This window comes from Ailuropoda melanoleuca, chromosome 16 (assembly GCF_002007445.2).
Source record: "Ailuropoda melanoleuca isolate Jingjing chromosome 16, ASM200744v2, whole genome shotgun sequence".
NCBI lineage: Eukaryota > Metazoa > Chordata > Mammalia > Carnivora > Ursidae > Ailuropoda > Ailuropoda melanoleuca.
In genome coordinates, this window is record NC_048233.1 from 65534471 (window position 1) to 65548926 (window position 14456).

Consider the following 14456-nt stretch of genomic DNA (forward strand, 5'->3'; position numbering starts at 1 on the left):
ACCACCACCATCATCATCACCATCACCATCAGGAGTCCAAGTGAAAAGGGTGTGACCACTTCCTCTTTTGTTCCCCCACCGAGTCTTGTGCATTCCTCTTTTTGCACTTAGCACCACTCGGCTGGACTTTTTGACCACGTCTGTCCCCGTTACTAGACCACCAGTTCTTTGAGGGCTGATACCATGAGGTATTGGTTCATGACATGGGTAGGGTGGGGGGAGGTGGGGGAGCAGGCCTGTTGGGGGCAGGGGCAGGGATGGATTGTTAAAGAGGGCAGATAAACTCTGGAAAGAGAACCCTCTTTTGTTCAGCAGATGTCTGGCTGGCTGTCTTGGTGGTGAAGAGTTAGGGCCAGGGCAAGATGTGGAGGGAGGAGAAGGGAGAGACAGAGAGCCCAAATTACCTTGCCTACAAAAACCAGAGAGGTGTCCTGATTGCTGGGGGCGAACACAGAGATGGAGAGAAGGGGGCCCAGCAAGGCACGGAGAGACGGGGCCTGAAGGGAAAAACAGAGCAGGGAGAGGAGCCTGGGCGGGGAGGGGGGTTGGTACTAAAGGATTTTTTTTAAAAGGAAAGGGGTGCCTCATATTAAATTATTGTTTCCATGGTACTTGAAATTATTAACAGTGATCACGTCAGTGAAACAAAACTCAACATTCAGTTGTAGATGAAGGGACATTTTCTCTTTTTCAGCTTATCACTCTCCTGCGCTTTGCCCCTCCCCTTGTTTTTCCATATTTCTTTTGTAATACATTAAAAAATGATTTTGCTGTGCCGAATGGTAGCCCCACCCCCACCCCACCCCTGATCTGTAATTTCACTGCCTTGAGTCAGGGACACTTTGGCAGGGGAGGGAAGGACTTAGGGGGAAAAGGTCACATTCCGGACTGGGTAACACAGAAAGAATTCTATAGGGCTGGAAAATCAAAGCGCAAGATTTAAACATAAGCCCCCAGGACCTTCAGAGCTATGGCGGATGTAGGAATTGGTTTCCTCTTCCACCAGACACGGCGTGGGGCTTCAGTCAGTTACATGTGTGTATATATGCATGCCTGTGTCTTTTAATAAAAGAACGAGAACCCAGACTGATGGGCCTGGACCCCCAAGGAACAGCCAGATCGTCTGGATTGGAATCCCAGTTCAGCCATTCAACATCCACTAAATCAGGATAAGCTACTTTTCCTTGAGCCTCCGTTTCCTCAATGGTTAGATGGGGATAAACCATTAGCTGCCTCATAATTTGGGGCAATTTTAAACAGGTCCACATAAAATGCTTAGAACACCGTCTAATATTTGAGGAGCGCTTGCTGAGTATGAGTTATCAGTATCCTGAGTCCTTTCCATCGTTTTTATTGACTGGATGCAGGAACTCCCAACAGGTGTTCAGAAAAGAATCGAGGGGTGCCTGGCTGGCCCAGTCGGTTAAGTGTCTGACTCTTGATTTCAGCTCAGGTCTTGATCTCAGGGTCGTGAGTCAGACCCTGAGAATCGAGGTGCTGATATACCCATAACCGGGGACTCCTACTCCCCCTTTCCTATCTCTGATTCGTGGGGTTTCCGGAGGTGAGCTCCCTGGCCTGCATCCTCAGCATCACTGGCAATGCCAATTCTTGGTCCCCACCCCAGAGCTCCTGACTCTCCAGGAGATCTGGGCACAAGCTCCAGCTTAAGCATCACGGCTCTGTACCCTCCAGGGGACGTGTGCTAACAGGGAGCTTCAGAGCTCCCCCTGCAGGACGGAGGCTGCAAAGTCTTCCTAGTAAGTTCCATTTCAACTCGACCCCCCAGCTAGTCAATGTGTCCCCAGAAATGATCTCACCGGCCATCTTATCTGATAAATGGGTCACAGATCCACTTGGGTTTCACCGTATTTTGGCTTTCCTTTTGCCACCTGTGGCCAGACCCAGTTATTTATTACCTCTTCCTGGTACTGGCTCCCTGTGTTCACTCCATCCTGCTTCCTTCTGGTGAGGTGTATCAGCAAGGTCTCTTACAAATATCAGCCAAGGATTCCTGACACAAAGGGCTTTTTGGACCCTGGGGAAGGTTCTGGTTTTACCAGCCCCGCCTATCCAGTGTTCAAGGACTCCGGCATTTTTCAGGGCCCAGAATCTTGGTTTTCACCATGACATTTACAGAGCAGCCAAGCCTGCCCATTGAAAAGCATCCAGGGCTTGGCGGGCAGTAATGAGGCTGGCCGGTCTCCAGCAGCTGGCAAACGCTGTGGCACATTAAATGTCACTGCAGGCTTTGTTTGGTTTTAAATTGAAAAATTGCTAGAGTTATGAGAGCTTACAAGCTTTGCCTGGAGAGAAAAGAAAAAAAAAAAATCCCCTCACCTTTTCTTTTTCTCTGCTTTCCCCCCACCGACTATTTTACTAGGGAAGGGCCAGCCTCCCCCCACACCTCTATGTCAACCCTTCCCCCTAACCCCACTGACACTGTACCAGGCACCCAACGGCCACGGAGCTCATGACCAAGAGCGTGTTTCCAGAGCTCCACTTGCTGGTGAGAAAGAATGTGCTACCGTTACTAATTCAAAGCAGACCTGACCTAGCTACAGACCCCTGTGCACATTTTCCCAGGATCCTCTATCCTCCCTTTTTCTTCTCTTCTTCAAAGGAATGTTCAGGCTTGTTTGTATACAAACATCCATCACCAGCAGAGTCCTAGGCCAGGTCTTAAAACCAGAAAGGCACTCAAGGGCATGGGGTCTAGACTCTGCTTTTAAGCTGACAAATTATTATCCCCATCGTTCACATGACACAGCTCAAGTCCAGAGAGCAACTTGCTCAAAGTCCTACAAAGAGTAAGGGCAGAGCTCAGATCCAGGGCCCCTGACTGGTTGCTTTCCTTTTTCTGGATACACGTGCCCCCCCAATGCCCCCGCACCTAAGATCTGACCACAGAACCAGAGGACAGCTCTTCATTTGTTCCTTCCTTTCCAGCGTCAGCCTGGGATTGAGTTTTCTCATATAGAGTTTCATCAATACAGTTAATCCAAATGTATCATCATCTTTGGGTTCAGCCAACTCCCTTCTGCTGGCACGTTCCCGCCCTGGAGTCAGGACACCCTGCTCTCTGCGCAAGTAGGAACATGTGAGCGCTGGTGTGGGGTGATGGGGAGGACCCAGCCCTTCTATTCCATTTGCTAACATTTAGGTCAGAAGTGGGCAGGGTCTTGGATGGTTCATGAAATGACTCTTATCCAACAGGCTTGGAAGGAAATGACTGCCAAGAAGACCAGGGCCCACAATGGCTGACCCACTGGAGCTGGAGGGCTTGAATTCTCAGAGCAGCCGAGACCTTGACTGCACCCCCATTTGTCCCCACTTAGGCTTTTTCTGTTGTTTTGTTTTAATCTTGGGAGGAGGAAGAAAACAGGTCAAGTGAAAAATTCCCTGGTCGGCCTGTAGACCCAGGGGTGACCCTAATAGGTCTGTCTTCCCTAAAACCTTTCTGACTGAGCGTCTCTCTGCTTCTGCCCACCGCTAGGTCTGCTGGGTCGTAAGTAGGAAGCTGGGGTAAAGGGACCAGACCTGACCACCCAAGCTCTCTTGTGCCGAGGTCAAGACACTTAACCCTTCTGATTCCTGGTTTCGTCATCCGGGAAACACTCCGTGGGGCTCTTTGGGGATTAATCACTACCGGATGGAAAGAACATGGCGTAGCCACCAAGGACCAGCTTCCTTTCTTCATTTCCAGACGGTATCAGTGCATTTTTTTTTTCACTCAAAGAGAGGCATTTGCATGATCATGGCGGGAGGCAGTCTCTATAATGATCATGTATAAAAAGGTCAATCTCTAATGGTGGACTTCAGGCCTCAGAAAGAAGCCCAAGAAGAGACGAGGTAACGTAGACACACAAGCAAGAGTAGCTCCATGATAACACCGTTTCAGGGGGTTCGAGGAGAGGCAGAGGACTCGGGAAGCAAAAGTCACAGGGGAAGCACAATTCATTTCAATAGCTTCCCCTGTCTTTCTTCCTGTGTGGAAAGGCCCCTGGTTATCACACAGCAACTCTGCAGTGAAATTTAGCGCACATGTATTGAGCTCCTGCTGACCCTAAACTGTTGCCAATGCCCTCACTTCCCTTTTGTCCTCCTCCCCACCAAAGCCTACCCCACTCCTTTGTCTCCGTCACCCCATTCCCTCCCAAACCTTGCACGCATAAACCACGGCCAGATCTCAGCCGCCATGACCACCCTGTCTGAACAGACATTGTGAGAAAGTCTCCCCTGGGGAGCAGCACAGGCTTCCAGAACAACTGAGCTAGCGCCGAGGACCCCCCACTACCGCCTGAGAGAGACTAGCAGAGACAGAGAAGAGGCTATCTCACTCTTCACCTTTCCACTAGAGGTATTTTCGGAGCATTGCTCTGGTGATGAAGAAGCCAGTTAGGAAGATCCATGGCCTTCCTTGCAGCCCTCCTGAGGGGCACAGATTATGTCCGGGGAGCCACTTCTCCATTCTAACCTAAACCTTAACAGCAGACAAGCTCTGTGGAGAGATCAGTCTTCCTTCTCGCTTGCCAGATGTCCTTCCCTTCAGTCACGTGCATGTTTCTCTCTTTGGAAGGGCAAAGGCAGGGGGAAGGAACTGTTGTTTCAGATGCAGGAGACTCAAGTGCATTAAAGATGGCTTCTGGCTCTTAAAATCTATGCCAACAGATGTCAGAAAAACTGCCATGGCCATGTAGAGCAGTTTTAAAAAAAAATGTGCGGGTGCTTTGGCCTTGGACCACTGTGCCCCTGACATTGAACCCAACAGCACCCCCCAGCCCCTGTTGCTTAGCTCCAAGACTGGAAAGGAGGCATCAGTGTATACCCCACAGAATATCAGAGGCCGAGTGGGCCCTTCGCAAGGATCGATTCCCATCTCCCTCTCAGGGACCATCTGGCTAGATCTTCCCTGTGAGTGGGCAGTGGGTGTCCTACATTATGAAAATGCCCTTCCCTGGTAAATATACTGGGAAAGGTAGCTGGGCTATGTGGACACAGTCAAGTTCAAACTTCCCTGCATGGCTGTGCGGGCTATCCATTTTGCCCCACCTTTCACCATTCCCTGCCTCCCACTCCGTGCTCCAGTGTTACTAAACCACTCATAGTCCCCACACTGTTTGTGGCTTCAGTGCCTTTGCACAGGCCGGACTTGGCCTTAGCTAGAATGCTCTGTTTCCCCCTCCACCTACATCTACTTGCCAGTTATGATTCAGCTCAGCTAACACTGGCTCCAGAAGCTTGAATATGGCCATGATGAAGAACGTAGCAGCCTCCCAAACCAAGCCAAACCGGAGTCAAATCTCTGTTCACTCTCAAGTCACCTTACCTCCCTATACCTCAGTTTCCCCATCTGTACACCAAGAGTAATAATACCAAACCTTCAAGGTTGTTAGAAAGTGGAAGCTGTAGAATGATTGGTGCAGTGGCTGGCACATGGTGCCCATGCAAATTCAGTTGCCATGTTCATTATTGCCTGATTCCTCCCTTCTGTCCTGCCATCCTTGACTGGGATGGGTGCCTCTTTCTATCGTTATCCTTTTACGTGCATGTTGCACTTTTTTTAAGATTTAGTTCTTTATTTTAGAGTGAGGGTGAGAGCGAGAGCAAGAGGGAGAGGAGAGAGAGCCCTCGCATGAGCAAGTAGCCAGAGGGGCAGAGGGAGAGGGAGAAGAAATCTCAAGTAGACTCCCCACTGAGTGCAGAGCCTGACGTGGGCCGTGATCCCAGAACCCTGAGATCATGATGTGAGCCAAACTCAGGAGTCACTCAACCGACTGTGCCACCCATGTGCCCCATGTGAGCTATTTTTAAATCTACTTTATTGAAGTATAATTTACGTACGACAAAACATACCCATGTTAACTGTGGGGTTTGATGAGTTTTGACAAATGTAGGCACCTGTGCATACCTGTGCCCATGGCACACTTCTACCACCCCTAACGATTTCCTTGGGCCCCTTCCCAGTTAGTCTCTTCACCCCGTCCAGGCCCAGGCAACCACTGATCTCTTTCTATTGCTGAGATTCTATTGCCTTTCCTGCAGCTTCATATAAACGGGATCACACCACACAACTCCTTTGTGCTTCGTTCATTCAGCATCATGTCCTGAGATCCCCCGCCTGCCTCCGTAGTGGCTTCCTTACTGCTGTGCTTTTAACTCCGTATTGTAATTTATATGATGCCACCACTAGACCGGGAGGTCCTCAGGATGCCTTGTTCATCTTCGGTTCCCAATGAGGCGCTCAGTAAATGTTAGAGGGAAGAAGGGAGGGAAGGAGGGAAGAAGTTGTCATGGTGATTTGCTAAGACTTGGGCTGCAACCCTGCATCTTGTCCAGCCCTGGGAGGCAGGACTCAACATCCCCAGCAGAGACCCCATCGGCAAGCACTTACAGCAGCCAGTCCACAGCCACCAGCAGGCTGATGTCCTCCGTCGGCAGGCCCACGGCCGTCAGGATGAGCAGCATGGTGACGAGGCCCGCGCTGGGGATACTGGCCGCACCAACGCTCGCCAGCGTGGCTGTGAGGCTGAGCGAACAGAGAAGACCAGGTCAGCGGAAGAGAAGAGAGGACTTGGCAAAACCAGCCCTGGCAGGCAACTTTAAGCTCCAATTTTCCCGGCAGTCATAAAAGTTCTTTCGTTTCTCGAAGAACAGAGAAATCTAGAGTGCCGAGACCCGCGAGCTGGGGTCTGTTTGGAGTCTACTCAAGTGTGATGAAGTTTGTAAATTCATGGATGGGAGCCTTATCCTCAGCAGGAGAGCCAATTAGCCTAATGGATCAAGGGCTCAACTAAGACAAGCGTGGCTCTCAAACAAGCAAGGAAATAATAAAGAAGGAAAACAAATCACCCTAATCCTCCCATGGGAATACCGCTGCATTCATTTCTGCTTACGCCTTTATGTCTCCGTGAGCCCCAGAGACATCTGGACTCCGTGGCAAGAGTCTGAGGAGGCCACTGCCAATGTTAACATGAGAACTCGGAATAGCAAATATCCAGACCCAATTGAGTGGACATCGGGGGAACAAATCAACAGATTCCAAATGACATTAAGCTTCAGACGCCTGGACGTTTCACCATGGACTGGAAAATAACATTATTCAGAAAGAAGGCGCCAAGAAAAGATAATGAAATAACGGGAGGTTTTCTTTCTGAAGCCTCTCATCATTCGCAATGCCAAGGGCACATCCAGTACCATTTTGAAGTTGTCTCTGAAAGAGGGTTTAATCTAGAGTTCAAGTGCCCTGTCTAGACACTAGGGGGGTCTCTGTGGTCCAGCAAAGGGCAGTCGCTTTTTCTCCTCTTCTCTGATGCCATTTCTAAAAGTTGTCATTTCTAAATGGAAAGATGCTTCTGAAAATACAGATTACTAACTTGCTTTTGTGGGTGCAGTGAAGAAAAGCGGGGTGCTTTATTTGTAGTTAGACAATGCTAGACTTTCTTGAGTAGGTCCTCCAGCTCCAAACTAAGGGTCAGGCTCCCAGACTGGTTTTTAATGAGCCCAGACCATTGCTGTGACCAAGCACAGAATCCTGGGTCTTACCATCGGGGGGGACCTGAATTTACCTAATCTCATGTATGAGAAAGTGAAGGCCCTAGGAGGTCCTGCGGTTGGCACTGGTCTTTCCATACTGCCACCTTCCAGATGTAGGCCTGTCACCATCTAGACCCCTCCCCTAGGTGGCAACTACCGAACGGTCTGCACTATGCCCCCAGAGGTGATAGTATATAGTGGGTATCAATGAAGATTATGGAATGGAACAATCTGGATTCGAATCCCAGCTCTGTCACTTATTAACTACATGACTTTGAGCAGCGTACTTAACCTCTTTGTGCCATGATTTCCTTATCCTTAAGAAAGGGTCATCAGGAGCTGATAAATAAAAAGCACATAGAAGAGGCCTGGCACATTGCAAAACCCCCCAACCCCAGTAAATGTGAATTGTTACTCTTATCAAGAAATCTGGGCAGGGTGAGGCCGCTTTGCAATAAAAACTTCCCTAAAGCCCCAAGAGTTAGAAGGTGGGAATTCTCAGCCATTTCCCTGCCATGGATAGAACATCAGGAAAGGGGGACTTCCCAAGTTCCAACGGTCATGGCCTCAGCCGTTTTATTTACAACATCAGTTGCTTCTGTTATGAGTCATTCTTACACATCCCTTTGCACTGTGGCCCCATGGTCTGGTCCCCCCTGGGCTGTGTGAGACAAAATCCTAAAGAGAATTCTTCCTGGCAGTTGGTGCCCCCGCTCTTCCTTCCTCCCAATTTATACCCTCCCCCTACCACGGGCGGAGTGGCTGGATGATTCTAAATCCTGAAACGGCTTCTTGGGGGCAGGGATCTCCTCTCCATCTCTCTATCCCTTTCCGTTTTTCTTGTCCTTCCACTCCCTGGCTCGCTTCTCCAGGGCTGGTTCTTGGATGCTGGATGGAAGGTTACACACATTGTCACAGTAGAGCCTGCGGTAACCCTGCAAGGTACATATGCTGGGATCTGCTTTCCACGGGGGAAACCAGGAACTGGATGGATGGAGACACTTAGGGTCAAACAGCTTGACTGGGGTCTGCTGGGATCGGAACACTCATCTGCTTGATTGTGATGCCGTGTGGGCCCCTGATGCCCCCCACCCCCGATCCCTCCAACACTGGAAACTTGGAATTAATCGATCCCCATCACTGGTCACCGGTCTCTCCTCCTGTCTCTTAAGTTTTCATCTAATGGTGTGAACTCAATGGAAAGTGTGGTTGCCATCAGGGCCAAGAATTCAGGGACCAGATATCATCTTGCTTGGCTCCAAAAGAAGGGGCTTCGTCTTTCGTTCGTCTCTGAGTTTTTAAGCAAGAGAGGCTGGCAGTCTCGTGTATTCTGTGACGATGTGATTTAGAAGGCATGACACCTGGATCTGAAGCATGTTCTCCCCTGAGTAACATCATGGCATTCACTACATCACTATCACATTTTTCTTTCATATTCTAGAAGTACTGTATTTTACTGAGCATCAATAATAGCAATATTACTAGTACTCACATTTATTGACAGGTGACTACGTCCCAGGTACAATGCTCTCCACCCTCTACAATGTCCCCAGTATACCAATGAGAAACTGAGGCTTCCCTATAATTCTGCTATGGACTGAGTTGTGTCCCCCCCTACCAAATTCATTTGTTGAAGCCCTAATCTCCAATGTGCTGGTGTTTGGAGGAGTGGCCTTTCCGGGGGAGGGGGGAGGTTAGTAGATCCTGAGTGTGGTGCCCTCATGATGGGATTAGTGCTCTTATTAGAGGAGACTTACAGAGCCTGCTCTCTCTCTCTTTCCAGCTCTCTCTCTCTCTCTCTCTCCACACACACCAAGGAAAGGCCAGGTAAGCAAACAGCAACAAGGGCGATCATACACTAGCCAGGAAGAGGAAAGTCACCAGGAACTGAATTTGCCAGCACCTTCATCTTGGACTTTCCAGCCTCCGGAACAGTGAGAAATCTATGTCTGTTATTATACTCCCAGTCCAAGGTGTTCTCTTACAGCAGCCTGAGCTGAGACAAGTACATCCCTCACAGGGTCGTTGTAAGGATTCCACAAACTAATATACGAAAGTAAGTGTGATCTTTAAGTTTATGGAGAAGCAATGTGTTTTGAAGGATCTCTTGGGAAAGCATTCTTCCTAAATTTCTTAAAGGATGAATACCTATGGTAGAAATAGATTTAGTAAAACTTATGGATCTGTGTTTGTGATCTACTTGTAATAAAACGGTTTATGTTGTATTGAGAAATCTCTTCCTTCCAGTATTTCATCATTTCTGCCATCACCCTCTGCAATGCTGAAGGGAACATATTTTAATGAAAGGAAAAGTGGATGCAGAGTCAGCCGATGTCGGCCCCAGTTACAGCCCCCCTGGCTCATTAACGGTTTAGCCTTGCACAAACTATCCTGCCCTGGAAGCCTGTGCTTCCTCATCTATTAAATGGGTGTAGAAATAACTGCCTTGCAACATCACAGGATTGTTAAAAATCAAATAATACCAAATTTCCAAAGCAATTTCACATGTGCAGTACAAACAGAAGGCCTAAGTATGAGCCTGCTTCTTTCCTGTCACAATATTTTCCCTTTGCGACTGCCAATAACTCCTCTTCTGTGTCATCATTCTTCCACCAGGGGACCTGAAATTCAAGCGGCCCCGTCAAATGGAGTTCGTGTGGAAGGGGGTAGGGCAAAAGGTCATTTCAGGGCCTCCCCCACCCACACTCCACTCACCTCACAGTCACAATCTGGCCTCCATCTAGGATAACACCGTTCATTTGGGCAATAAAGATGGCGGCCACCGCTTCATAAAGGGCTGTACCGTCCATGTTGATGGTTGCTCCGACCGGGAGGACAAATCTGGTCACGCGCTTATCAATTCCCAGATTTTCTTCCAGGCAACGGAAGGTAACAGGCAAAGTTCCAGCACTAAGAAGCAAAGAGAGAAAGAGAGAGACAAGAGTTTATGTCCACTTTAGAGAAGCAGGACAAGACACAAACTGGAATACTACCACAAAGTGTTTGTTCTTTTGTTCCAATCAAGCAACGTGACATGCAAAAACCAGTGGCTGGAGCCAAATTAAAGTCCAGCTGTTTGGAGTTTCAAGTTTAATCTTATTAAGATGCTCATAGGCAGCAAACTCTTTTTGTTGGTTCTGGTTTTTGAGATCTACTTGGAGCTTTAAATTCTTTTTCTTTTGATCTGTGTTTTCCTCTTGTATTAAATATTAAAGACCATCTGATTCCCCACATTAACTGAGCTGCAAAAAAAAAAAGCGTCAGAAAATAATGAGCTGTCAACAGTGAAATGGATTGAGGAATTTTTGAATGACCCATAATTTTATGCTAGAAACACTTTCCAACACGATGACTACATGGGCTGCATCCAACCTCTGGGAATTGCCCTGAGCTAATTTTGAGAACGCTGGACAAACATGTTAAACCCCATTTAGCCTGAACCTGAGCTTCTAGCAATTCACTAGGGACCCTCACAGACAGTCCAACTCCCTGATACATGGTCATTGGCCAATTGTACAGTCTTTGCAATAACGTACAGCAAAAAGTATGGCTCTGTAGCTAATCAGAGACCCAGTGATGGAGTGACTCCACCCCCACTCGTCCCAGGCCTGGGACAGGAATTCATGACCACATGACCCAGCCTCAAGGGCCAGAACCCCTGACATGTTCGTGTGTCTTTTAAATTAGGAGAGACCTGTAAGGATAAGGGTTGCTGACAGCCAAACTATTATTTCCATGTGGAGAGAGGCACATGGGAGGGTAGGTGGATTTGTTTCAAAATTTAAGTAATATGGAAAGAAATGCAGAACACCCAAACTGCCACATGAGTGCTTTGTGGTCCATTCTCTTTGGGGTTTGTTTTGTTTTGTTTTTTGCTTTGTGATTTCAGGTCAGGGGTCTCATGCCCCCTCCTTGGTTTCAGGTAGGGAGAGGAAATGAATGCTTGGAGACCTCTTGTACCTTGTAGCTGGTTGGCTATTCCAGCTGTTTTAATGAGACTCCCCCACCCCACCCTTTCTTTGGACCCCTCTGAAGGGCTGGCAGGACACCATGACTAGTCTGAAATGACAGCTGTGGTTGGTGGCTGGGATTCTAAATGGTATGAATCTGAGCACACTTCTAGGAGAATAGGAATATGTTCATTTTTATTATCGCATCCACGTTCCCAAAATGTCCTCAAGAGGTCTTCAGACAATAAAATAGATGGGAAAAAATAATTGGTAAATCATGAAAATATTCTCGAAATCCATATATACCCAACCAGTCCACACTGGGACTTGAGAATTTGAACTCTTTTCTGCCAGTCCAACATTCTGACATTGTTTTTTTGGCTCCTGCCTCAGCGACCATATGACAGCTTTCAAATATTGCTAATAATAACTAGCAGATACTTGACAGTCCTCTTTTTTCCTTTTTCCAGAGTCGTTTCAATAGCATGGACTGATGTCAGCAGGATGCAGAGAGGTGTGTACCAGGCCACCCCCTCCATCAATCCTCCCTGACACTAAGCTGTTGAGAAAAGGGAGTCAATCCTTTCCACCTCCCCTTCGGTCAGGGTCCAAGGATGTAGCAAGACTATTTAGTGGCTGTACTGGGGCTTTGTGTTTTTTCTCCTCTGGTCATAATGGCAGAGTTAGTTCTTAGGCTGTGATTCATGCCACAGATTTTTCTTTAAGTGTGTTTTCTTTTAAAAAATGAAATCCCACATCCAGACAAAAGCCACAGATTAACCAAAGACTAAAGTTGCTTGAAATACAGGGTAAGAAGGAGAAATGGGTCTAGCATTCCGGGGCCTTGGCCAGATACCCAAGCATTTGTCTGATTTAAATATGAATGCTAAGTGAAATGAGTCAAGCAGAGAAAGACAATTATCATATGGTTTCTCTCATCTATGGAACATAAAAGCTAGGAAGATTGGTAGGAGAAGAAAGGGATAAAGAAAGGGAGGGCAATCAGAAGGGGGAATGAAGCATGAGAGACTATGGACTCTGAGAAACAAACTGAGGGCTTCAGAGGGGAGGGGCGTCGGGGAATGGGATAGACTGGTGATGGGTAGTAAGGAGGGCACATATTGCATGGTGCACTGGGTGTTATACGCAAGTAATGAATCATCAAACTTTACGTCGGAAACCAGGGATATACTGTATGGTGACTAACATAATATAATAAAAAATTATTATAATTAAAAAAAATAAAGCAACAGACAGGAAAAAAATATATGAACTTGGGCCATCCATATGCCTTTAGGATTTACCTTGTCTAATTAAAGGTGCTGGGATAACTGTCTAGTCATTCAAAGGAAAGATAAAAATATTTTTGAAAGATTTAAAGATCAAAACCACAAAGGTATTGGAAGAAAATACGAAGTAATATTTTATAATTTTTGGTGGTGATGTTCCTGAGAAAAAAAATCGAAATTCCAAATACTAAATGAAAATGCTGACAACTTTGATGATACAAAAATTAAATACTTCCAAGGGCAAAAAGCAAATTTTCAGGACAAGTGTCAGGTGGAGAGGAACATCATTCGCAACATGGGACACATGAGTGAATATTTTTATACACGAAGAGAGTTAAAGCCAATCATGGATGGACGAATTCCCCAATAGGAAATGACCACCCCAAACAAGTCACAGGGTGGGGGAGAGAGGGGAGGATGGTCGATAAGAACACAAAGAGATGTTTCCCTTCACTAGTCATCAAAGACACGCAAAATCAATGAGATAATTTTTCACCAATAAGATTGGAAAGTATTAAATGACTGATAATATTCAGTGCTGGTGAGTAGGTGGGAAAAGGCAGATTCGCACAGCCAGTTAGTGGGGACATAAACCAACGAACTTTTCTGAGCAGGAAGCAGGTGGTATGTTTTCAAACAGTCAATGTGCTTTCCATTGGACTCAGAAATTCCACTTCTATAAATTTATGCTGAGAGGATCATCAGACAAGCTTACCGAGATGTATTTGTAAGGACGCTTGTCACAGCCCTGCTTAGTAAACACGCTTGAAACGTACATCACGGCGTGGAGGTGGGGCTGTACTCTAGCGCCCACAGTGGCTTATCATGCCGTTTAAAAATGGTAGGAAGATCTATACTGATAGAACTTTTATGATATGTTGACCAGTGAAAAATAGCAGTTTACAATATCTATACATAGTACAAGCTGGAAAAATACAGAACTATTAAGATAACTAGAAGGGTCACTATTAATTATCCCTGGGCAATAGAATAACTGGTGATGTTCATTTTCTTCTTCAAAACTTTATTCAAAGTTTTTCAATACTTTATTCACAGTCTGAACTTTTTCACAATGAGCAGACAGTGGGCTTGTAATCAGAAAACAAACATAAAACTAAACATGATTGTTTTTGAAAAAAAAACAGATTTACTTTTTCTTCAAAGAGAGGAGATCTTTATGGATAGAGATACTTAGTCATATGAAATATATAAGACAAAGAAGGAAAAAGGAATTTTCAGGGTGTTTCCCTTCATCTTGGGAAACCGAATGCAGAATCTAGATCCCTGGGGTTATGTATTTTTTAGAGTCTTCTGAAATCCCACATTCTCCTAGTACCAAAATTTCATTGATGTGCAAGATGGAAATACAAATTTGGTTTCTCAGGTTGTCACCACTCTTGGCCTCTAGGGCCACTTAAGGAAAAGCTGACTGCCTGCTCAGTAGCCTTGGAACAGCTGTGACACTGTGTCACAGGGCAGCCATCTCACTTGCGATGCATGGTCACAGGCTCGACAACAAGGAACCACCACCTGTGACTCCGGAGATGATGCTGAGCTGGGGACCACAGAGTTGGCTTGCCTCCCTGCCACCTGCTTCATGACCTCAGTCTTAGTTTCGTGACCCTTAGTTTTGTACAGAAAGAGCAATGACTAGTGCAGGCTGAAACAATAACACTCTTAA

General features: G+C 46.7%; 1 protein-coding gene and 1 long non-coding RNA gene across 4 annotated transcripts in view; one reads left to right on the forward strand and one right to left on the reverse strand.

Moving 5' to 3' along the window:
* The window catches only part of SLC1A2 (solute carrier family 1 member 2), a 142498-nt gene that overhangs the window by 13962 nt on the left and 114080 nt on the right, over positions 1-14456 (reverse strand). For all 3 annotated transcript variants that reach the window (XM_034645133.1, XM_034645132.1, XM_034645131.1), the window contains exons 8-9: positions 10252-10446; positions 6395-6529 (exon numbers count right to left, since the gene is read on the reverse strand). In XM_034645133.1, the coding sequence (XP_034501024.1) occupies positions 6395-6529; positions 10252-10446 (330 nt within the window). The remainder of the gene's footprint in view (positions 1-6394; positions 6530-10251; positions 10447-14456) is intronic.
* Positions 108-9343, forward strand: LOC117796656. The gene is made up of 3 exons (XR_004621221.1): positions 108-188; positions 3497-3709; positions 9320-9343. It is a non-coding gene; the product is annotated as an uncharacterized LOC117796656 (long non-coding RNA).